The 24,887-nt window shown below is 45.0% G+C and overlaps 2 protein-coding genes across 7 annotated transcripts; both read left to right on the top strand.

Annotated features, from left to right (window-relative positions):
- Positions 1-1,685: 1,685 nt before the first annotated feature.
- Positions 1,686-18,456, top strand: arid1aa (AT rich interactive domain 1Aa (SWI-like)). Of its 6 annotated transcripts, none has more exons than XM_034127281.1 (20): positions 1,686-2,920; positions 5,386-5,604; positions 6,626-7,534; positions 7,650-7,745; positions 8,429-8,669; positions 9,263-9,352; positions 9,459-9,629; positions 10,195-10,624; positions 10,741-10,886; positions 10,981-11,066; positions 11,174-11,383; positions 11,477-11,681; positions 11,847-11,982; positions 12,136-12,299; positions 12,406-12,595; positions 13,209-13,334; positions 13,887-13,980; positions 14,148-14,982; positions 15,094-15,224; positions 15,312-17,177. In XM_034127281.1, exons 1-20 carry the CDS (start codon positions 1,982-1,984, stop codon positions 17,175-17,177), a joined length of 7,284 nt encoding a protein of 2,427 aa, XP_033983172.1. In that variant the 5' UTR covers positions 1,686-1,981. The 6 variants fall into 6 exon arrangements, with proteins under 6 accessions (XP_033983172.1, XP_033983171.1, XP_033983174.1 ...); XM_034127280.1 differs by having other exon boundaries at positions 12,130-12,299; XM_034127278.1 differs by having other exon boundaries at positions 1,687-2,920; positions 11,829-11,982; positions 12,130-12,299; positions 15,312-18,456.
- Positions 18,457-21,622: 3,166 nt separating this feature from the next.
- pigv (phosphatidylinositol glycan anchor biosynthesis, class V) lies at positions 21,623-24,482 on the top strand. The gene is made up of 3 exons (XM_034127238.1): positions 21,623-21,975; positions 22,239-23,399; positions 23,497-24,482. The coding sequence occupies exons 1-3, from the start codon at positions 21,907-21,909 to the stop codon at positions 23,782-23,784; spliced, it is 1,518 nt and encodes a 505-aa protein (XP_033983129.1). The 5' UTR covers positions 21,623-21,906; the 3' UTR covers positions 23,785-24,482.
- Positions 24,483-24,887: the final 405 nt, after the last annotated feature.

Below are 24,887 nucleotides of genomic sequence, written 5' to 3'. Positions count from 1 at the left end.
CATTAATGAATGTACCTCATTAACATTACAATTCAAAAGTCTAGACACTCATACAAACATTAAACAAGAGGCTTCGTGTCAGAGTGAATGTACTTCTCATGCACTGCTGTATTCACCCTGAAATAAAGCGTGATCCCCTTTGCAAGCTCGCACTGATGTGGGAAATCACATTAACCCTGTATGGTATGATGTGGTGGCTGTGAAAAAATTATATGTGCCTGCAAAGCTCTCTGCTCGCAGTGCATGAGGGGGTGTGTCAGGCAGAATGTTAAATTGTGTTCCAATGTTTGTACATGTGATCAAGTATGCCTGCTCACTGCTACTTCCCACTGCTACTTCCTGCCTTTTCCCCCCTAGAGGTAGATGTGTGTGCGAGTGCATGTGTGTGTGTGAGAGAGAGCGAGAGAGACAGTTTGTGTGTGTGTGTATTAATGTGTGTGAGCGAGAGAGGCAGTGTGTGTGTGTGTGTGTGTGTGTGTGTGTGTGTGAGCGAGAGGCAGTTTGTGTGCGTGTGCGTGTGCGCGAGTGTGCAGAGAGTGAGAACATAAACCAAAAAGGCAACCTCGTCCCACTTACACCCAGAATCTGAATTTTAATCAACAACCAATCGAAGGAAAACATGTCTTAAAACCCTTAAAATACATTTGCATTTTTTTTTTTTTTTAAATAACAACTCCCTCAGCATAGCACAGTACACACACACTTCTCATTACCACCCCCTTCTCAATGCTGTGCACACACCCTGTGCATTTTGTGGATGCCAAAAATGTCTGCTTCATTTGACTGAGGAGAGGTGGGGGACAAATGCTCAATTTTTCTAATTGTTGGGGAGACTTTGAAACTGTTCATGCATCCTCTATCTGGTAGATAGGGTCTGTTTTTTTTTCTTTCCCTGTACCGCGTAGTTCAATGTTAGTAGGGTGAGAGAGAGCCTGTGAGCACCCATCCCCCCACACTCAGCAGAGGAGTGTTTCTGCTGGAGTGAGAGACAGACAGAGAGGAGAGGGGGTGGTAGAGGAGAGCAGAGCAGGCAGGGGAGGGAGGAAGAGGGAATGTGCATTGGTAGTCTCGTTTGCTGCAAGGCTTCCTTCTACTCTGGAAAAACCTGTGTGTGTTGCCTTTGCTTGCCTAAATACCACTCAGAATCACTGGTGGAAATCAAGTATAAACAACAATGTACAAAGGCAGATTTCTGAGCTTTAATATATTTATAGATATGACCATCACTACCCTTTTTTCCCCCCAAGTATGAATTAGTACTGTGTGTATGTGTGCGTGGAAGCCAGACTCCCTGTTTCATTTAATAACCATCTTGCAGTATGTGCTGTACAACTCTTTACACTCGCAACTGTGTCATTCACATACGTGCAAAACACACATAAGTAAAATAATATAAACAATATGTCTTAAATGGATTAGTCCCCCCTTTCCCTGATCACTCATGAAATAAACTAGTAATATGATTGTGTTGTACTGAGCGGTTGGTTTAGAGTACATAGTTCTTATATGTTGACAACAGTACATTGGTAAGTTGTGTGAACATTAGACTATCTTCGTGTGAAGAAGATATTCCACCTATGGGGGGAAAAAGACAATGTGGTGGTAAGAAAAAAAGTCCAGTCCGCATTGGAGCGGATCCAGTCCATGTCTTGCAGCCATCTGTGCGGCTCAGTAAAATGGCTGTATGTAGCGGAGCCTCGTGTTGGTTGGGTCTGCTCCCTGCCTCTACCCGGACTCAGTAACACAACTCCCACAACAATTTCTGTCGCTTTTTTACGCATTGTATGGAGCGTCCATCATATTCTTAACCCATTTACGGAACCGGAACCGGGATGGCAGCCGGATTCGGTCCGGTATGAGGGTGGGAATGAATCGGCTCAAGGATAAATGGTTATAAACAATTATTTATATTCAATGCTAGCTTTTGATTGTGACTGACTCGCCGAGAGAGGGAGAGAGAGGTGGGGTGGGGGGGTATATCATGGCCGCTCAGGTCGCCAGCGCCGCCACTCTTAACACTAGCCCGCCTTCCGAACTTAAAAAGCCGGATCGAGACCCCAAGGAGGATTCGGTACCGGGGGAGAAGCAGTCAGACAAAAAGCAGCCGGGCTTGGGCAGCGGATCGCCGGGCCGGGGGGATCTGCAGGACGGGGCCGACGGTGGAAATGCAGGGGGAGGAGGGGAACCTGAGATGAAGAACGGGAATGGGAACCCGCCCAGGGCTAACAATAATAACCAGAATGACTCTGTCGGACCGGAGGGAAATAACCATCCCGGTTTGGTGCATCATCACGGCACCGCGTTTCCTCCTCCTTCGTACGGATATAGTCAGCACTACGGTCGGGCCCCTTTTCATCAACATGGCGGACAACAAAGCCCTGGCATGGCAGCTGCTGCGGGTCCGGTCGTTCAGTCGAGCAACATGATGGAGCCGTATCAACCTAATTCACACGAGCATGGCTTTTCAAACCACCAGTTTAACAATTATAACCAGTTTCCGAACAGAACTCCCTATCCGGGCCAAGCGTACGGTATGAACTCCCCTCGCAGTACCCAGGCGCCGACAGCTGGGGGGCAGCCAGCTAACGTTAAGCAGCAGCCACCCGCGGGAGGACCAACACCAACACCAACACCAACAGCAATGGCTGGAACTTACAGTAATCAGAGATATAACATTGGGAACCCTCAACCGACATCGACACCGACACTCAACAAGCTCCTGACCTCCCCCAGCTCTACGCGGGGTTATCCAAACTACCCGTCTAACGACTACAGCAGCCAGGAGGGAGCTACTAAGGGACCAGCAGACATGGCCAGCAGCGGGCTGTACGGAGGGAGCAACCCGGCCTGGCAACAAAGAAGCCTTCACCCGTCGCCTATGAGCCCGGGAAGTGCAGGGCAGCCGCTCGCTAGAAGCCAGGTAAAGTCTCATTATTACAGGAACACGGTGTGGGCTTTAGCACGTCTCCTTCCCTCCTCCTAGCTACAACGTAGCAGGCCAGCCATTGTCTGCTACTAGTTCGCAAAGACTCTAAAATGGCTGCCTCTCGTGTGTGTTTTTTTCCTTTTACAGCACACGGTTTAAATAATTGTTGTTTTTGATATATCGATGAAGGTATGTAGCAATGCAAGAGTGCCGCTTGATGAAGATATAAGTTGTTGAAACGATGTAAGGACGTTCATCGAGCGAAGAAGGCCCGACTTTGAAAAGGGGCGAAAATACTCACTGAAGAGCAACGACTCGTTTTTTCTCACATAGAGTCTGTACGCTTGTTTTACCTTGAATTTACAACGTATTGTGGTATTAATGGGTTTATTGTATACGTGTGTATACATTATAACGTGTTCACACATTCGTTTTAGATAGTTTCGTATACGGTCACGTTTATATTGTTTTCTTGTGTGATAAGCTATAATTGTGTGGCTATCACGGAAGGAATGTGTTGCATGCCGAATCAGCCTCACACGGTTAGTTACATGGCTAATATAGCTTAAATTTAAATAATTTAAATGCCCTGTCGAAATATTAGGGAAGGATGGTAATTATTACATTTTGGTCACATATTAATTAAAGTACTTTCCCTGTGCAGCAAAGCTGCTTGGCTTCCCATTGCATGTTGCCTGTAAACAGTCAGCTCAGCCATATGAGTGAGTGGCTGCAGATTGCAGTTTGCACTGGGATTTGAATTGTGGAGGTAAAATCCTGCTGTCAAAGCCAGGAGATAGTTGGTCTTTGGTTGACATGCTAGCTGTAATCTGATTGGCTCCTCATCCGCTGCTCATGGCCATTACTAATTACATGTGATGCAGGGCAACAGTTGCTGATAAGTTCACCATTAATTCATCACAGAAGGATTGCTTTTTCACTCCTCAGAACTGCTCCCGTTTCACTTTCAACAAATCAGACATTGTTGGAGTAAACTGGGCCATGAATAACGTGTGCTTTTAAATTTGATCTTTTGGCAAATATTTCCCCAAATGAGACAAAAAACCCTCTTTGTTCGGACACCAAGGCAGCATGAGAACCAGTCCTATCACATACACTATCACATACCCTGTAGCTTGATTCCCTAAAAAGGAACATGTTTGTGAACTACACTCTGCATTAATGTATACAAGTTGCAGACTACAGTGTTGTTTGTATCAAAACTAGACAAAAATTACACATTATGGCATAATTACAGTCGTTTCATGTTTACAACATCTCCTGCTCTATTCTTTCATCATCATTGTTTTAAAAAAAAATCTTATTTGTTATCTTTGACTCTCTCTGTAAACAAATTATGGAGTGATAGACGTCTTTGTTTCATATTATAACTTGTTACACTGGAGCAATAGGCACATTTGACCACTGCCTGTGAGGATTTGTGCGAGTGTGTCGCTGCTCTGTCTGGCATGCCACACAAGTTTGACTGTGTGACTGCATAGAATTCCCCCCAATCCTCCCCGCAAGCCAATCAAAAGGCAGTCCACCATCTCTCACTTGCCAAGGGAGTTTCCTCTCTGTCTTATGCAGATTAGCCATGTGCTGCTCTTTATTTATTTCACTTCATTATCTCAGATCTGCAAAATGTCATGTAAAGCATTTTGCATACTATTTGTAAAGGGCCGTTGTTAACCCGAGGAGGCTCTCCTCAGCAAAGTGCTCATGTGGGAATTCACTTCATGTAAGGGGATACTTTCAGTTTTCAAGAAGATTTTCATGTGTTGAAATTATCTTAAAATTCCTGACCTTCTGGGTGCTAAATGATTTTGATGGAGGTGAGGTAATAATGCATATTCACCGCAGGGCGCTAGCATAGTGACTATCTCAACGACATTGATGATTTATTAGAAGGTAGTTTTCACCTGAGCATGAAAGTTTCTGCTTACCGTGGGCTTATAAACGGAGTAGGCTCTTGAGCATTTTTCACTCTCTCCTGCTGTTTTGAAAGTACTTCGCTCATTTCTGGTGTCATTCATCCAGAGCCAAACTGCCTTCTCTAGGGGAAAAAAAGCTACTTGGACCAGGCTCAAAACAGAAGCACAGCTGGGATATGTTTAAGATTGGGCAGACTGCCCTCCATTCGAAAGTAGATATATATATATAGCTCTGTTGACTTCCGAAACTATTGCAAAGTGAGGTGAAAAAAATCAGGGTAATGACCGTGGGAAATAAGGTAAAAAAGGCACAATTTCCTCATTCATTGAAGTTTGTTTTAACACTTTAAGTTGATCAAAGTTACATAATGCAGCCAAGTAGTTTATGGAGACACTTTAATTGCCTAATTAAGTATAAGAATAAAGAGAGCTGCATGTAAGTGGTATCTCTTGCTGTCATCAATTTCTCCTATGCGGTTTTGTTGTTGACTTAATGTCTTTTTCTTGTGTTTTTTCCATCTCTAGCCACCTGGTCCTATTGACCCAATGGGGAAAATGAGAGGTCAACCATATGGAGCAGGCAGTCCATACAGTCAGCAGTCACAGCAAGGGCCTCCCACAGGTCCACAACAGGGGCCAGGTTACCCTGGTCAGGGTTATGGCCCTCCAGGTCCTCAAAGATTTCCAGTGGGAATGCAAGGACGTTCACCTGGAGCCATGGGTAGTGTGCCGTATGGTCCTCAGGTATTAAACACATCTTATCTTATTCAGAATTGAGTCCGAAGCAGAGTTCCCGTTAGAATATTTTTTTGCCGGTCAAAATGTCCGTTAAAGTTTAAATCTTCCGGACAAAATTAGAAAAGTGCCTGTCAAAGGTCGTCTTTGTTATTTATTGAGCTTTAAAACAAATTGATATGATTAGATATTAAACAAACTAATTATAGTAGATTAACTATTCAAAAGTGTACAGTAACTTATAATAACACGGGAATAATAAACGGAGCGCTCTCTCTCTCTCCTGACAGCCCGTCAGTATCATGCAGCTCGCGGATCCAGTAATGAGTGACCCAACAGTAAACCTAAACATATCTATAACTAGTTTAGGTAGTTTGAGAGGTAATTAAAATAGCTACGTGTGATATTCTAACCTGAAGTGTGTGTTTTGTTCCGCTCACCGCTGCAGGTGATCATGCAGAGCTGCGTGTCGACTCGTCAGCAGCAGCTGATCTCTCTCTCTCTCCCGTCAGATTAGACTTTACTCGCGTTTATGTCCATATCGATCAGATCTAGCTAGTTCTAGCTAATGATATGACTACCTGCTTATTAAAAGACACCTAAACAATAAGCGTCGCTATGCAACCGGGTGAGGCCACAAAGTATAGCGCAGCATTATGCATTTGTGATTTGTTTACATGCCCACCGGAACCCCGAGGCATTACCAACAGATCAACTCACAATCAACCCATACAGGACATCTCTTTCTCCACATTAAGTGTTAGACATTAGAATTGACTATTCTTGTCTGTCACATAATCTTTTGTCTGTCATAAGTGGCACAACTGATGCGGTATTGCGCTAAGGGGAAATTATTTTTGACCGGACATTTTGACCGGAGATATTTAGATTTGCCGGTCTTCAGCATATTTTACCGGTCATAGTCCGGTAATTACCGGCTAACGGGAACTCTGGTCCTAAGTGACACATTTTATCTGCATCAGCGTTTCAGTTGTGTTTGAAGTCTTATGTATATGTTTATTCTGTGTAGATGGGATCTTATGGACAGCAGGGACCAGGAGGCTATGGCTCTCAGGGCCAGGCTCCGTATTACAACCAGCCCGGCCAGGCTCCTCACCCGAGCCAGCAGCAGACTCCTTACTCCCAGACCCCACCAGGACAACCGGGGGGCCAGGCGCCTTACCCAGGGCAAACCCACCCTGCACCGACTTCTGCTTCACACACCCAGGGAGGACAACCTTATCAGCAGCCCCCACAATCCCAGGGGCCGCTGCCAGGCCCGTCCCAAGGGCCTACACAGTCTCAGCCACCTTATTCCCAATCCTCAGCCCCACAATCTGGCCAGTCTCTCTACGCCCAGCAGCAGGGTCCTCCCAGTCAGGCCCCGCAGCAGCCAAGTTCCCAGGAACCCCCAGGATCACAGGGCCAGTCCAACTACCCAGGGTCCACACAGGGGCCTCAGCAGCCCCCCTCGCAGCAGCCGCAGCCGCAGCCACAGCCCCAGACCCAGCCCCAGCCCCAGACCCAGCCCCAGACCCAGACCCAGCCCCAGACCCAGCCCCAGACCCAGACCCAGCCCCAGCCTCAGCCTCCACAGCAGCCACCAGGACACAGCCAACACCCACAGGGCCAGCCTGCAGCGTACTCGCAGAACCCTCAGCAGCAGCAGCAGCAGCAGCAGCAGCAGCAGCAGCAGCAGCAACAACAACAACAACAGCAGCAGCAGCAGCAGCAGCAGCAGCAGCAACAACAACAACAACAACAGCAGCAGCAGCAGCAGCAGCAACAACAACAACAACAACAACAACAGCAGCAGCAGCAGCAGCAGCAACAACAACAACAACAGCAGCAGCAGCAACAACAACAACAACAGCAGCAGCAGCAGCAGCAGCAAGCACAACAGTCACCTTATCAGCGGTTTCCTCCTCCACCACAGCAGGTACTACCCCCAGTCAGGCAACATAGCTATCATACTTAATTAAATACTGTGATCACATGCATGCTGTCCTGTAACTCTGGCAGTATACTTAAGCATGTGTTCTGGTGTCTTTTAGGAGGTATCGCAGGACTCATTTCAGTCCAACGCCCCTCCATCCACTCAGCCTAAATCTGGCCCAGAGGACAGTCAAGGCCGCCCCTCCAGCCTTCCGGTCAGTTTCTTCTTAAGTCTCTGCTGGAACATAGAAAGCCTTTCACATTTTATTTGTCTTTCACCCCGAGGAGAGGGCAAGTTTCTATTTGTGTCCTTGTTTAAATTCCACTGGACATATTAATCTGTCAATATATCGAATATATGACAATACGAGGCCCATCACTTAAATTCCCCCTTTTAAATGTCAGCTATTAATTTTTTTAAGCTTTCATTTTGCTTTCCGTTTGTGTTGTGGCTGCTTCCGCCCCTTAATGATTTTAGACTTTGTGCGAGAGCAGATTTTGAGAAACATCTGTGTAAAAGGTGCTGTGTAAATGAGTCCATATCAGATGAACACAAGACAGTTTGTTTGTGTATTCAAATCACATGGCAAGGCTGCTGCTACATGCTGACTCAGCTGGCATCCTACAAGCCTTAGTAACCATGACAACCCCTGGCCCTAATGCACACTCATTTTTTTCTTTGAAAAAGATAAATAAGGACAAAGGCCTCTGGGCCTTTGTGTGCGTGTGTAGTATCTGTATGTGTGTCACTGGTATATAAACAACAGAGCAGGAATTGCAACCTGCTGATACTACAGCCGGAGTATTAAACAAACATAACAGTTTTCTTTTTTTTCGAACTCTTTAGAGTATTTCATGTTTGTGACCCTTCTTCTGCCCTTCCTGTTTGTGTTTTCAGGACCTGTCGGGGTCCATCGATGACCTGCCTACAGGTGCAGAGAGCGCCCTGAGCCCCGGTGTGAGCACGTCAGGTGTGTCGAGCAGCCAGGGCGAGCAGAGTAACCAGGCTCAGTCGCCCTTCTCTCCTCATACGTCTCCCCACCTGCCAGGCATCCGAGGGCCTTCACCTTCACCAGCTGGCTCCCCTGCCGGTGCCAGCACGCCCCGCACAGGACCGCTGTCACCCGCCAACATGCCAGGTGGGCTGATCCCTCACACACTGAAATTAGGCATATGATCATTAGAAAGTTCTGAAATTCTGAATAATTTTCATTGCAATACATGACAAATATTCTCTAAACATTTAATGGATAACACTTAATATAAAAACTATTATTATATATACTTTTTTATTCAAGTGCTTCCCTCTGAAATGTGCTTGAATCATTTCAGTGCTTCCCTCTGAAATGTCTTTAACTTAGAATTACACGGTACCGTACTCTAATAATACTATTCTCTTCTATTCACTTTATTGAAGCCATAATGCTTTCTAAAAAATATATGCATTCTTACTTACTCACCCAATGGGTCCAGCAGTAAATGCTTACCAATCCTGTTTGAATCACTGGCCCTAGGTTTCTTTCTAGGGTTACTGAATTTCTCCATTTATAATCGATACCCATTAGAACGTTTTTCAACGACATTTTTAGTATAGATACAACTTTTACATAGGGACATACTACTTAACTTCCTACTCAACATTTGGTAACTGACAAGCACAGTACCTTGAAAGTCAATACTTGTACCCACTTTCAACTGTCACTAAATTAACTCATTATATTATTATTTTTAGGGACCCAGATGCCTCCCAGGCCATCGAGTGTGCATTCAGATGGGAGTCTACATCCTGCAATGAGCCAGTCTCCCATGGCGCAGGACAGAGGTATGCTGCAGTCAAAACGCAAAGTGTACTTAGAGATTTACACGTCAACAGTGTTCGACGCAGAAACTGATTCTAAGCGCCTTCTCCATCTCCATCCCTCTTTCAGGGTTTATGCAGAGAAACCCTCAGATGCCCCCTTATGGCTCCCCCCAGTCAGCCTCTGCACTGTCCCCGCGACAGTCCTCAGGGGGACAGATGCATCCTGGGATAGGCCCATATCAGCAGAACAACTCCATGGGTGGTTATGGACAGCAGGGGGGACAATATGGCCCACAAGGTGTGTACTATTACATTATCTTCATTATGTTTTACTTGAAGAGAGATTTATTTACTATAAATTATGCTCTGATGATTTGGAAAGATTAATTATATAATGGGCTTTAGAGGAGGATTTTTTTAAACGATTATGTTGCAAAAAGCTTTCCACTTAATTTACTTATATTTCTGAGGTTCTCTAGTGTTTAGTTTCCATTAGGAAAACCTATGGAATATATCTCCCCTGCCTCATATGAATACCATGGTCCCTCCCTCTGACTCTGTTGCAGCTATTTATAGCTGTGAAGCAGAGAGTCAGCTGACGTAGCAGAGCCTCCTGTCAGTAGAGCTGAGACTGTGACGAAGGCTTGTTGCTCAGGGTGCATAGCTCTCTCTGCTAGCACACTGTAGGAAAAAAGTCTGCATCACATAGCTCTTGAGTAAAATACTCTTGTTGCTCCGAATATCCACATTTAAAGTGAACACAAATAATTTCTAACTGTTGCCGTGTTTTTTCAAGACCAGTATACAGCCACAGCCAAGTGATTTCTCTCCCTGATAATCTTTTTCTAAAATGACATCCTTAGGTTATCCACGGCAACCTGGCTATGGAAACATGCCCAACGCAAACTACACTGGTCCGGGCATGGGCCCAATGAATGCCATGGCAGGACAGGGTGGGGGACCGCCGTATGCCGGCATGCCCCCCGGAAGGATGCCTCCTCATCAAATGGGGCCACGTCCCTATGGCCCAAACATGGGTCCAAACATGGGTCCAAACATGGGTCCAAACATGGCCCCCAACATGGCCCCCAACATGGCACCCAACATGGCACCCAACATGGCCCCCAACATGGGTCCCAACATGGGTCCCAACATGGGTCCTAACATGGGTCCTAACATGGGCAACATGCCCCCCCAGGTAGGCTCAGGCATGTGCCCTCCTCCAGGCATGAACAGAAAGCCCCAGGACCCCTCTGCCATGCAGCATCCTGCCACCAACTCCATGCACAACAGGTAGGTTTACCATGGAGACTCTTCACCTCACACTAGACCTCTGATTGACTTTATGAGATGCCTGTTCCATACTTTGTCACTTTTATGAAAACTAGATTTATTTTTCCTCTGGCCAGGATGCCTGGATACGCCAACATGTCTCCAGGAATGATGGGCTCCGGCCCACCCTATGGCCCTCCTATGAACAACATGCCTGGAATGATGAACCCTCAAGGTGGATCACCTTATCCCATGGGGCCGAACATGGCCAATAACTCAAGTGGTAAGTTGTACAGAGATGACCAGCCCTAGCTTTGTTCACTTGTTTTTAATGTGGCATTTAAAAAGCTAATTCCAATCCCTACTATTGTGTCAAGGTATGGCCCCCAGTCCAGAAATGAACAATAAGATGAATAATAAAGTAGATGGGGGTGCAACACCCAAGCCGGAGCCCAAATCCAAGGTAACCTGTCGACCACATGTTGTGACGGCATTATATTAGAAAACTTTAGAACGTCTTAAACCCATAAATGTCTACAATTCTGTTATTTTCTCCTTTTTTAAATGTAGAAGTCCAACTCTTCGACCACTACCAATGAGAAGATAACCCGTCTGTATGAGTTAGGACCGGAGCCGGAGAGAAAGATCTGGGTGGACCGATATTTGGCTTTTGTGGAAGAAAAAGCCATGCCGATGACCAACCTGCCCGCTGTGGGCCGCAAACCCCTTGATCTCTTCCGACTGTATATGTCAGTCAAAGAGATCGGAAGCATGGCACAGGTTAATACTGCATTTATAAATTACAATGAATTCAAGACTACATGTATTGCTTGTCCCCCTATTCTAAGTATTATGTGTTTATGCATCTCCCAGGTGAGTAAGAATAAGAAATGGCGCGATCTGGCCACATCCCTGAATGTGGGTACATCCAGCAGTGCTGCCAGTTCTTTGAAGAAACAGTACGTCCAGTGTCTGTACGCCTTTGAGTGCAAAATTGAGCGAGGCGAGGACCCTCCTCCTGAGATTGTGACAGACAACAAAAAGAACCAAGCTGCTAAGGTCCAGCCACCCTCTCCAGGTTAGAGCTGCACTCAATTCCAATCAAATACATGTTTAAGTGCAGTTTAAATGAATGCACTTACCTACAAACATAACCTGTGTTTTTTGAGTGTAATTAAAGTCATGTACCATGTCTGTCTGCTCCTGTCTTTATTCCGAACTGAAGCGTCCCTCTGCTCCACAGCTGGGTCAGGCTCTCTGCAGGGTCCACAGACACCCCAGTCCACCAGCAGCTCCATGGCTGAGGGGGGGGACCTTAAACCTCCCACCCCAGCCTCCACTCCTCACACCCAGATGCCCCCAATGACACCCGGGTCCAGGTGACTGTTGTTTAACACCCCTGACTTTACCATTTTGTCCTAGATTAAGACATTTTGATAAGAGAAACTAATTTCTTTCTGCCTCTTCCTCCCTCTCTCCCACCCATCTCCTTATTTCCCCTTCTTCTCACCCCTGCTTCTTACTAGGAGCAGCGTTAACCTGCAGGACCCCTTCTCTGAAGGAAGCGACCCTGCTTTCCCCAGGAAAAACCTGACGCCCAACTCTGCCTATCAGTCCGGCATGAACCCGGCGGACGTTCAGGGGCGCATGGGCTCCTTCGAACCCAACAAGGACCCCTTTGGTAACATGCGCAAAGGTGGGCACACTGATTAAATCATGTTGTCCTAGAAACTAAAGAACTATCTATATTACCTGTTGAGTTAGTCTATTATTAATGCAAATTATTTTGAATGCATTTCCAGTCGGGGAACACTTCCTACCAGCTAACCCAGGCCCTAACAGCGGGGTGGGTGACCATCAGCAGCAGCAACCGCCACAACCACAGCAGCAGCAACATCAGCCTCCATTCAACAGAGGACCGCCTGGGGCCATAGGCACGATGCCCATGGGGCCCAGACAGCAGTATCCCTATGGACCAGGCTACGACAGGAGGTACAAATCAGTGATAGGAAGATGGAATTTTCAAGGTTGTTGAACACTGATTATAACCAGCAGCTATTTTTATGATTAGTCACACCTAAAAGTTCTTATGCAGGTCATGAAAGGTTTTTCTAAAGCTGAACAATGAGTCAGCTAGCTTATTACACATTAGTCGATGTAATGCCATGGATTGACACGGTTTGGTTATTAAATATTTACCAAAAAACACTCAAAATTTAGTCAACAGATCTGAAAGAAGTTTTACTTTTTTAAATATAAATTGAGTTTGGAATGTGGCACACGTCCATGCTTATATTTCCAGTGCACTTTACTTTATATCGGTTGTGAAATGATATCTATTTACTCAATTTCTTTGTGAACAGATTGGTTTCTATTAGAAAAATGTGCTACTCTGAAAAATAATTCCACATCAATAATTTGTTGCAAAATGACTGATAGCCCAGTTGTACCCATTTGGACTGGTAGCATCTGATATCTAGCTAGTAACCGATATTCATTTGACACCAAAGTATTCATGTTGTAGTGTGATCAGAACCATTTTTTATAAATATTTGTTTCTCTGTAAAGATTTAAATGTACCATGTGTATTGTTCTGGTTATCCAGATCGGAGCCGGGAATGGGCCCAGAGGGCAACATGGGATCCGGGGCTCCTCAGCCAAACCCTATGATGCCTGCCAATGCCGACGCAGGGATGTATTCGCCAAATCGCTTCCCACCACAGCAGCCACGGTCAGTACACATAGCCCCCGTCAATGGAAACTGTTCAAACTTCATAAAAAACATATTTGCATTTTTACAAAGTGTACCATCTTAAACATTTCTACATTAATAAGCATTATAAATGAAATGCTTTACCTTATGGGTAACATTTTAATTCTACATCTCAATTGATCACAACGTTTTTTTTGGTTTGGGTTTATTGTATGTGGGTGTGGTAAAGGCAGCACAGTCACATTTGAATGAAATGTGAATCCCATTTTATAAAATTACTCTAGGCCTGTATTATACCAGTACAATTAACACAAATAGTTTAGTTTTCTATTTAGCATAATATTTAAACAGTATTATAGATGTATACAAAAAAATCCTATTGATTCAACTGAGACGGGTATAAAAACAAATTAAGAATAATGAGTGTGTAAAGCTTTAAATAAATACAAACTCTTGATATGTTTTGCTCACAAAACACTATAAGACATAATGTTGACTGTAAATGTGAGCTTGTGACATAGAAATGCATATTATGTTCATGATCACACTGACGAGGCATTATGTTTGCAGGCATGATTCCTATGGTAATCAGTATCCTGGACAGGGAACGCCCCCTGGAGGCTCCTACCAAAATCAGCCGCCTGGAATGTACCCACAACAACAGGTCAATGATTCATCTGCACTACACTCTCTCACATGATGCTCAATACACTGTATTGACTTAGTATATATTTTTCTCTTTGCCTAGTATGACACTATAAAGTGGATTTAGTTTTGTTCTACTGTTATGCTGTGAAATCAATTGTCTCTCTGTACCTTTTTGATGCGTAGGGTTACAAGCGTCCTGTGGAAGGGGGTTATCCTCCATCAAAACGTCATGAGGCGGAGTACAGTGGGCCCTTCCATGGCGGACAACAACCTCCGCAACAGCAGCAGCAGCCAGGAGGGGCCCCTGCACCCTCTTCAGGACAGCAAGAGTCGTACAATCAGTACAGCGGCAGCGGGCCCTACCCCGGCCCTGATCGGCGTCCACCTGGCCCAGGCAATCAGTTCCCATTCCCATTTGGCCGTGAACGTATGCCGGGTTCGACGGGGCCCAACGCTCAGCCCAACATGCCCCCTCAGATGATGCAGCCAGGTCCCGAGGGTCCTCAGGGAGGTATGTGGCAGGGGCCGCGAGACATGAACTATCAGAACTACCCCGGTCGGCAGGGCGGCCCACCCCAGGGACCCGGTTACCCTGGCATGAACCGCTCGGAGGAGATGATGTCGTCAGAGCAGCGCATGAATCACGATGGCCAGTGGGGGAGTCAGATGGGCCCTCGGCAGCCTTCTTATGGTCCAGCCGGGCCCGGCCAGCCAATGCCTCGCCCGGTACAGTCCACCTACCAGTCCCTTCAGGGGGTGCAGAACCACATTCCACAGGTGTCCAGCCCCGCCTCCATGCCCCGCCCCATGGATAGCAGGACATCACCGAGTAAATCTCCCTACATGCACGGAGTCATGAAGATGCAGAAGGCCGGCCCTCCAGTGCCTGCGTCTCACATAGTGCCCCCTCCGGTGCAGTCGCCCCTAATAAGGCGAGACATGCCTTTTCCCCCGGGCTCTATAGAAGCCTCCCATCCTATCCTGAAACCACGGCGAAGACTCACCGTAAAAGATATTGGTATGCCTAAAATTTAATAATATAGTATATTTAAACATTAAACCTTTTTATGATTGACAGCACTGCTATAACTATGTGGTTCTAAGTTGCTTTTTTGTCTTGAATCCTTAGGAACCCCGGAGGCCTGGAGAGTCATGATGTCTCTAAAGTCTGGTTTGTTGGCTGAAAGTACATGGGCCTTAGACACCATCAACATCCTCCTGTATGATGACAACAGTATTTCCACCTTTGAGCTCAATACGGTGAGACTTAATGACTGTTTATAACAATCACTATGCACAGTATCCTTAGCGATCATGTCTAACGTTTGTCTAATGTTCTTTCTTCAGTTACCCGGCCTACTGGAGTTGGTGGTTGAGTATTTCAGACGCTGCCTCATCGAAGTCTTTGGCATTCTGCGGGAGTACGAGGTGGGAGACCCTGGCCAGAGGACACTACTTGATCCTGATGCCTTGAAACAAGACTGGGACAAAGAAGGAGAGGAGCTTCAAGCTGAGGATATGGAACAAGAGGACGGAGACGAGGACGAAGATGAAGAGGAAGAACAAGAAACAGAGGCTCCAGTGCGTGTGAAAGAAGAGGAAGAGCAGTGCTCTGAGTCTCAGGCTCAAGGGGAGAAGACAGAAGATGAGGACAGGAAGAACAAGGGTTCCTCCTCTGACCAGACGGGCTCATCGCAGTCCTTAGCTGCCCATGAAAGACCCCAACAGGCCAGCAAGTTTGACAAGTTCCCTCTAAAGGTGATACGAAAGAAGGACCCATATCCAGCTAATAATAATCACGGCAAAATGCAAGAGTTTGACAGCGGGTTAATTCATTGGAGTGCTGGCGGGGGAGACTCAACAGAGCACATCCAGACTCACTTTGAGCCACGCAAAGACTTCTTGGAACCACGACAACGAATATGTGTGCCCTCAAAGTTGCTGAAGCAACGCGTCCCAGAAGTGCACCTGGAAAATAGTTTGCTAACTGATGAAGAGGAAAGGAAGAATCAGGAGGAAGAAGAAAGGTCAAAAGAGACTTCTTCCTCTGAGAAAGCTGCGGAGGCAGAGAAGACCAGCCCCTCTCTGGACAATGAGGAGGAGAGGAAAAACGATTCTGAGACAAAAACAGTGGAGAAAGTTGATCACCAGGAGAATAATCGACCCATTCCTTCCCTTGACATTCTCTTCACCCCGAGGGCAAAGCAGACTGGCATCATCCTGGAAGATGAGCCTCACAGTAAAGACGAGGGGCCGCTCATCGCACTGGCTAACTGGCAGGACTCTTTAGCCCGCCGCTGCATTTGTATCTCCAACATTGTCCGGAGCCTGTCCTTTGTGCCAGGCAACGACCACGAGATGTCCAAACATCCTGGGCTGCTGCTGCTGCTGGGCCGCCTGATCCTGCTCCATCACAGGCACCCTGAGCGCAAACAAGCACCGCTCACCTACGAGAAAGATGAGGATTCAGAAGAGGGCATGGGCCAAAGGGATGAATGGTGGTGGGACTGCTTGGAGCTCCTGAGGGAGAACACACTGGTCACTTTGGCAAACATCTCAGGCCAACTAGACCTCTCAATCTACCCCGAGAGCATCTGCCTGCCTCTGTTGGATGGTCTTCTCCACTGGGCTGTTTGCCCATCGGCAGAGGCCCAGGACCCCTTCCCCTCCCTGGGCCCCCACAGTGCTTTGTCACCTCAGAGACTGGTGCTGGAAACACTTAGCAAACTAAGCATCCAAGACAACAATGTGGACCTCATCCTGGCCACTCCGCCATTCAGTCGGTTGGAGAAGCTATACGGGAACCTGGTGCGGCTAATCGGAGACAGGAAGGTTGCCGTCTGCAGGGAGATGGCCGTGGTCCTACTGGCCAACCTAGCCCAGGGTGATACCGTCGCAGCTCGAGCAATCGCGGTGCAGAAAGGCAGCGTGGGGAACTTGCTGGGCTTCTTGGAGGACAGTCTGGCCGCCACGCAGCTCCAGCAGAGCCAGAGCTCTCTGCTACACCTACAGGGAATGCACTTCGAGCCCACAAGTCCAGACATGATGCGGCGGGCTGCCCGGGCGCTGCACGCCTTAGCCAAGGTGGAGGATAACCACTCAGAGTTCACACTACAAGAGTCCCGACTCCTCGACCTTTCAGTGTCTCCCCTTATGAACTCACTGGTTTCTCATGTTATCTGTGATGTACTCTTTTTGGTGGGCCAGTCATGACAGCTGTAGGGAGCCTTGGCTCCACATTTTGGGGGGTTTTATCCCCAATCCCCTCTTCCCTGGAAACCTGGCTTGTGTGTGTTAACAGGGCAAGGAAAGTTCAAGTGACTGTCTTTAATTTATGAAATCCTTCAGACTCCATTCTCTGAGCCCTCCGCAGGCCGTCCTTGCTCGAGGAGGGCTATCACAGAGCTGTGTGGGATTACAAAACCGGAGAGATGCCCACAAAGTGACACTACTTGCAACAGGAATGCCAACTGGATGACATGGAGCAGAGCACAGCGGTTGGGAGACTGTTCTGCACTTGGGGGGAAAAGTACTTTTTAATAAAGATGAATAAATAAATAAATAGCTGAAAAACAAAAACTGTAACCAAAGTTGCTGTCTCGTTTACAGTGAGTTTGGGAGACACAGCGTGCCCTAGCTCTCCCCTCGAGGGCACAATGAGTCTGTAACTGGTTGACTTTCAGAGGTGAAACAGACTGACAAGTGGCCTACTGGTTATAGTTGCTGTAGTTGGATTTTCACCAGTCAGCCCGACAGTAGACTAAGTGCTGTCAATAGACACCTTCACCGGGGAGGCCTGTGCAGTGTGCAGTAGATTGTAGGACATTTTCTGTACCGTACTGCTCTTGAGTGTAAGCATTCTGTATCACACGTTTCACAAAGAAGCAGAAGATGCAGCTCTTCTAGAGTTTTTGAGGTCATTTTTAGTTTGGTGTTAAACAGAAAATGGCTTTCTTCCCCAAAGTATCAAGAACCTACAACACCCTTACCTCCTCTTATCCCTTGATTGTATGAATACCCTTATGAAAAGAAATCACCTCTTAGGACTGGTTTTCAACTTCAAATACAGCTTTGCTGTGGTGTATATATAATGTTGTACATTACACTTCCTTTCTCTGTGTCTGTCTCTGTCTGTGTCACTATTCTCACACTTGTTATTGGTGAGGGATTGAGGCTGACATGTGAGTGTGGTCTGTGATCTCCAGTCCCCACCGATTAGACCCACACCTCCGGTCTCTCCACAGCTCCGTAGTATGGCAGACACGGCTAAAACTTGTTATCTCCTGGTACAACAAAAATAAACTAGATGAAGTACACATTTGACAATTTTTCTTCAGTCATGGATTCTGCATATTTGTATTTCAGACTATGTAGCTAAGACAACATGTAAATTCCTCCCTTTCCCTTTTTTGGCTCAATGAATATCATTTATTCAGTATGAAATCTTATACTATATGTTCCACGTGGTAAGAATAAATGTACATTAAATCTTCGTAAGCTGTTGATTGTTTTGTTCTTCTGGAATAGTGACCTCCATCGAATGTGTGAATTTGCACACAATTGTGTTGAAACGAATTTCTGAAGTGCATGCTTCTTCACCTCAGTGCTCAGGAAACACTGTCCTACTCAGCGGGCTTGACTCATCATTTTAATTACTGTTTACATTAGCAGCTTCATTACTGTTTCTGTGTTTCAGTAAAAAAAAAAATGCGAACATGCTTAAAAAAACGATGGTGCAGTGAGTTGTCTCGCCTAACTTGAACAGGCTACATAGCATAAAGACTGAAGGAGGGCCACATTTAAACTATATCCATTTTAATATTTATCAAAACCGCTTTATGCTTCCCACTAAAGCTAAACATTTCTGCTAAATCTTTATCGGGGGCCAAACAGAACCCGCTTCATGTTCCATTTAGTAAAAATCTGAAAAGCACACTATCAGAATTGTGTGTATTGTCAATTAGATTTTCACAAACAATTTGCTTTGCTGTTTTGGTGCATTCAGATGAAAGTACTATTAAAACAAGGAAACGCAAAGAACAGAAATTAATTCAACACACATATGAAAAAAAATACAACAAATGTTTACACTGTACTTGCATTAAAGGTCCCATGGCATGGCCATTTCTACTGATCATAATTCCATTGTTGAGGTCTACTTTAACAGATTTATATTGTGCAATGTTCCAAACTCACATTGGTTTCTCATACAGCATCTCTGTATAGTATGTGTATTCACACTGTCCTAAACGGCTTGTTGGAGCTCCTGCCCCCCTCCCTCCCTATGAGCCCAGTGGCCGTATGCGAGACAGCGAAACCCAGCCCGAAACCAGCCCGAACACACACACACACCCGCAGCCTGGCTGGGAGTTTGTGTGTGTGCCCCCAGAGGTGGGGACTCGAGTCACATGACTTGACTCGAGTCGCATATTTTTGGACTTGAGACTTGCTTGACTAACATTGATAAAAGACTTGACTTGACTTTGACTTGGTATTCATGACTTGAGACTTGACTTAAGCTTGAGACAGATGACTTGAAAGGACTTGACTTTTTAAAATTAAATATTTGCGTTTGTTTTTGTATTGAGATATTACATTTAGTTTTTTCTAAACGTGATTGGGTGATTATAGCGCCATGCGCGCAAACCTGGCTACCCACTAGACGGCAGGAGCGTCAGTTAACATGGCAGCGGCTAGCGTTACTCCACAAATAGTCAAGTTTGGATTCAAGGATTATGTTGTCGATGACGATAATAATAAGAGAACAGCGGTATGCAGGGTCTGCAGCATAAAGATCAGTGACACGACCACCACAACATCCAACTTCATTCGTCACTACAAAAAACCCCACAGAGAAAGGTGCATGAATGTGTTGTGTTAGCTAGAAAGCTAACGTTAAGTTTAAGCTACGTTAGACTTGGTTTCAAATCGATTAAGCATTACAAAGAGAAGACAAAACGGTAAATGAACACTAGAACCGCCAAGGGATTCATTTGTACTAACCCTGATACTGACGGGCTGTCAGGAGAGGGAGAGAGAGAGAGAGAGGAAAAGAGATGCCTCGTTTATTTCCCCTGTGTTATTATCAGAAGTTACTGTAAACTGTTGAATAATGTAGTTCATCTACTTTTAGTAGTTTGTTTAAATGTTTTAATTATGTTGTTTTTGTTTGTAGAAGTGCATCATTCCTTGATTTATTGTAAAAATGAATCTGAACTTTTTGATCTGTTATGATGATAAACTGAAGCAATTTCAAAATTAACCCAATTAAGTGAGTTTTAAATCGTCCTACTTAGTTTATAAGGAAATTATGAAGAGGAATAAATTAAATGATTTGAAAATGATATCTATGTAGGTGCTGACGCTGTTGGCGGTTCTTGTGTTAACATATATTTAAATTAAATATGTGTAATGGCAAATGCCATATACGATTTTCTTACCTGGAATTCTGCCTTTTTGAACAGACTTTTTGATTGAGTCCTAGCTATATTGTCTGCAGTTCTAGGGTTAATATTAATCTAATATGATTGTCATCGGTCTAAATTAGATTTCAAATGATTAACTGTGTATGTAATGAAGATCATAGTGTGGGTTGAATCCATTTTCATAACCCCTGTCTTTTAACTGATTTAAATGCGGAAACTGGGCTTATTCATCAGAATTTCGTATGACTTGACTTGACTTGCTTGACCTGAGCAATGACTTGACTTGACTTGCTTGACTCTCACCACAGTGACTTGGGACTTGCTTGACTCTCACCACAGTGACTTGGGACTTGCTTGATACTTGTAGGTCAAGACTTGAGACTTGCTCATGACTTGCACATGTAGGACTTACTCCCACAGACTGACTCACAGCCTCGCCTCGTCCCGCCGTCTCAGGGAGGAGAAATCGGTGGAGCTGCAGCTGAGAAAAGATTGAGTGTGTGTGTGTGAGGAAGTCCGCGACGTAACGTAACGGCTCCACGGATTGGTCCATTTGGACCAATGGGTCCATTTGGGTATGGGCACGTCACTGTACCCAGGAAGAAAAAGAAATCTCCAACGAGGCGTTCTGGGGCAGCATCTAGGTATTTTCTGTGTTAGAGTTTTACTCGCTACAGGGTGTACTTTGAGGGTTTGTGACTTTGCAGACCGTTTACATGCATAAAAACCTTCATAACACACAAGGGGACGGGTAATAACCGGGAAAGCATGACATGGGACCTTTAACATGAAAGCTGTGCAGACTTTAGAAATTATATATATTTCACATGAGAGGGTACATCAAAGACGTGTTACAATATTCATCTTTAATCCAAACAAATAACATTTAAAAGGCTAAAAAGACAGGCAACACGATGTCCTTTCATGAAGAACATACTTGCACCACTTGAAAAACCAGTCCATAAAACAGTGTGGAGCTCCGTCTGCTGGGAAGAAACAGCATTGATTCCGTCACATGACCAACAAATCTAAGACACGACATATCTGATTTAAGATTACACAATTGAATAAATAAATATATACTGATTATATTTCGCTTCCCCCATTCCTCGAATAAATAAAAATGAAAGCATTTTTACTTACCAGAAACTACAAAAGGCTTCTCCTAAACTCGCCTCATGAGCTTTTGTTTTGAAAAGACTTCAGTTGCACCGGAAGTACAAAGTGCTATTCGAAACGAAGCTGCTGCTGCAGGATGATGAGGATGTGAGGACAAAGATTGCACCTATGCGAAAACAAACGATTAATAACGACGGCTGGCTAACTAATAACATCAGTGTTTACCCTGTCTTAAATTTGTCTAACCAATGAAAACGCGAAACTTCCATAATATCATTCGCTGAGTGTTTTTTCCTCGCTAGTTATGTTTTATAGTCAGTATGAGGTGACTGTCTCGTAGCAGCGACAATGCTCCAGCCTTTCAGAACCGGCTTTTTCACATTTTCTTCGTCACATCAATGACTATGGACGTCCGAGCAGTGCTGGAGTTTGCCACAGCTACCAGGGGATTGTCCCTGTTGTTGCAGGTAAGTTTGAGCCCAAGTTGGATGGTTAGGAATAGGCTAATCCGGTTTACACCTGCAATGTTTGTTATTAACCATGATTTCCCCTGACGTTTAAGTCACCTTGGCAATGATATGTCTGTGTGTAATGGATAGTGCTCAGGGGAATACATACTGTATGTGGTAAGTAGGTCAGAGACAGAGTGACTGCAGCTGGGTTTCTCTGTACAGCAAAATTGCTTACGATGGCAGGATTTACTCTAATGGTGTTTCATATTTCTCCTCAGGCTGTCTTCAATGCTGTCATCCCTGACCATGATGCTGATGCATTCAGGCCCCCACGGACAGAGGAGCCTCTGTACTTGGACTCTTCAGTGGAGTGGTTGTTGGGAGGCCTGTCTCACTGGGATGCTGAGCATTTCCTCTTCATCGCTGAGAGAGGATACCTTTATGAGCACAACTTTGCTTTCTTCCCCCTCTTCCCCATCATCCTCCGGGGCCTGGCAGAGACGCTGCTGTGGCCCCTGAGCAGCTGGCTGAGTGTGCGGGGGCGTCTGCTGGTGGCAGTGGCTCTGGGGAACACTGCCCTCTTCCTGTTGAGCGTGGTCGCCCTGTATGCGCTCAGTAGGACGGTTCTTCAGGACAGACGACTTGCTCTGCTCTCCAGCCTGCTCTACTGCATCACACCTGCCAACGTTTTTATGACCGCTGGATACTCAGAAAGCCTGTTTGCTGCACTCACATTTGGCGGTCTGTACCTGCTGGAGAAAGGATTCACCTTCCGAGCCTGTCTGGCTCTAAGTATAGCCACTGCAGCACGGTCTAATGGACTTGTTAACATAGGATTTCTACTGTATCTTCCATCACTGCATGCTATTACCCAGATTCGTGTTTATCGAACAACGACAAAAGGCCACAGTAAAGTCTTCCACTACATTTGGGCCATCATCCGTCTCCTGCTTACATCCCTCCTGGGAACTGCAATTATTGCTCTTCCCTTCTGTGCTTTCCAATACTATGGGTATAGGACGTTTTGCACTCCTTCTGTCTCCTTGGAACAGATCCCCCCTGCTCTTGTGTCTCTGGCTGAACTAAAGGGCTACCGGGTTCCAGATGAAAATGGTCCACCGCCTCTATGGTGCATGAGACCTCTGCCTCTGCTGTATTCTCATATCCAGGATGTTTATTGGGATGTGGGCTTCCTCCGCTACTTTGAGCTGAGGCAGATACCGAACTTCATTCTGGCTCTACCTATGGCCACCCTCGGCATTATGGCAGCTTATGCTTATTTTCTAGCTAATCCAGAACTGTGTCTTAGACTCGGTCTTTGGGACACAGGTGCACATTTTGACAAGCCCACACCTGGAATGTTTAACCCCAGAGTGTTTGTGTACATTGTACATTCAACGGTACTTCTGGTGTTCGGAACATTGTGCATGCACGTGCAGGTGAGTAAAGGATATAATCATCTTCATGTTTTTATCTGTCTGGTTGTATGACATTTTTTGATTTTCATCTATTCCTATTTTTAATCTGCATTTGTAGGTTCTAACCAGATTCATGGCCTCCTCGACTCCTGTGCCCTTCTGGATAAGTGCTCACCTGCTCCTCCTCAATGAGCCACTTCTTCATCGAAGGAAAACATCAAATCCTAATGTACAGCTACACACTCATTCCAGCAATGGATGCCAGCACACACCTCAAAACCCCATCATTGCACTGCTACCATACTTCAAAAGCTGTTCCTCTACAACACAGGGCATCCTGGGATACTTCCTCTCTTACTGGGTCCTGGGCCTGGCACTGCATTGTAACTTCTTGCCATGGACATGACCAAAGACGGTACTCTGAGCTTTAAATGCAACATTTCTATGTAGGACTGGGCTTAAACCATATAATAATTAATATGATCACCAGTGTTTTACAGTACATCATCAATCCTCCTTTTTCACAAAGAACATAATTGTATTGTATACATGAATGCAACATTATGTCAATGTCTCATTTATAAAAAAAACAACTGAAATCACTAACTTAAATGTAGTTTTTTCAAATTCTTATTATAATTATGTCACCCAGTCCTACATAGAACCTATGAACATGAACACATTTTTGAAGGCAATTTATTCATGCAATAGTCAACTGTTTGTAACCGAACAAATGCAAATGTAAAATATTCCTTTATTCAACACTGTTTAATTGTACATATTGGGAAAACTATGGTTTTACTTTAAAAATAAATATTTTTATTTCTTGCTGATATCTTGCTCTTTAATTTAATATTGCACTGCATGTTTGGAAGAATTATCCCAAGTTATACGTTGGGATTATCGGATGTGAATGAAAAAATAAAGATTTTGTTGCTGTAAATAATCCTCACATAGTTTTATTTGATTGTGAAGATAATCCTTTTTCTCAAGGCATTAATGTAAAATTGCTATATTGTGTTTGTTGTAAAGGACATGCAATACCATGTTTACCCCTTGAAATGAATCTGCATACATCTAAAAAACACATTTGTATCAGTCTAATCAGTGGCTTCTATGAAAGAATGTTTGTATTGAATAATGGGCCAAAGGCTGAATAATGCCCTCATTTGCCGCATGAAGGATGTGCAGCTGCAGCACATTTTAATTTAATAACATTTATGAAAAAAACATTTGTAATTGTATAGTCCCATTTTGGATGTATGTACCTGTCTACAATATTACTATAATATAAGATGAGAACGTTGTGGTGTCCAAACCTCTTGGAACTACCTCCCTTTGGTTCAAATGTGTATTATAATAATGCATCTAAATTATTATATTCAGTTTTGCTTGTTTGCAATTATTTTTTATATTTTCCATGGGGGATTTAATTTAATTAGTTCTCTAAAGATTCCGTGTTTTCACCATAGGATGTGATCTACAAATAACCACCGTGCAAACATTACG

The sequence above is a fragment of the Trematomus bernacchii genome, unplaced genomic scaffold, assembly GCF_902827165.1.
Source record: "Trematomus bernacchii unplaced genomic scaffold, fTreBer1.1, whole genome shotgun sequence".
In the NCBI taxonomy this organism is placed as follows: domain Eukaryota; kingdom Metazoa; phylum Chordata; class Actinopteri; order Perciformes; family Nototheniidae; genus Trematomus; species Trematomus bernacchii.
The sequence above is the reverse complement of the archived record's forward strand: the minus strand, read 5'-3'. Positions and strand labels throughout refer to the sequence as shown.

Coding starts and splice junctions, on each gene's coding strand:
- pigv (XM_034127238.1), top strand. CDS start 21,907: ATGACTATGGACGTCCGAGCAGTGCTGGAGTTTGCCACAGCTACCAGG. Junction 21,976..22,238: donor GATTGTCCCTGTTGTTGCAG/GTAAGTTTGAGC, acceptor ATTTCTCCTCAG/GCTGTCTTCAATGCTGTCAT. Junction 23,400..23,496: donor CATTGTGCATGCACGTGCAG/GTGAGTAAAGGA, acceptor CTGCATTTGTAG/GTTCTAACCAGATTCATGGC.
- arid1aa (XM_034127278.1), top strand. CDS start 1,982: ATGGCCGCTCAGGTCGCCAGCGCCGCCACTCTTAACACTAGCCCGCCT. Junction 7,535..7,649: donor TTCCTCCTCCACCACAGCAG/GTACTACCCCCA, acceptor GGTGTCTTTTAG/GAGGTATCGCAGGACTCATT. Junction 11,682..11,828: donor GGTCCAGCCACCCTCTCCAG/GTTAGAGCTGCA, acceptor TCCGAACTGAAG/CGTCCCTCTGCTCCACAGCT.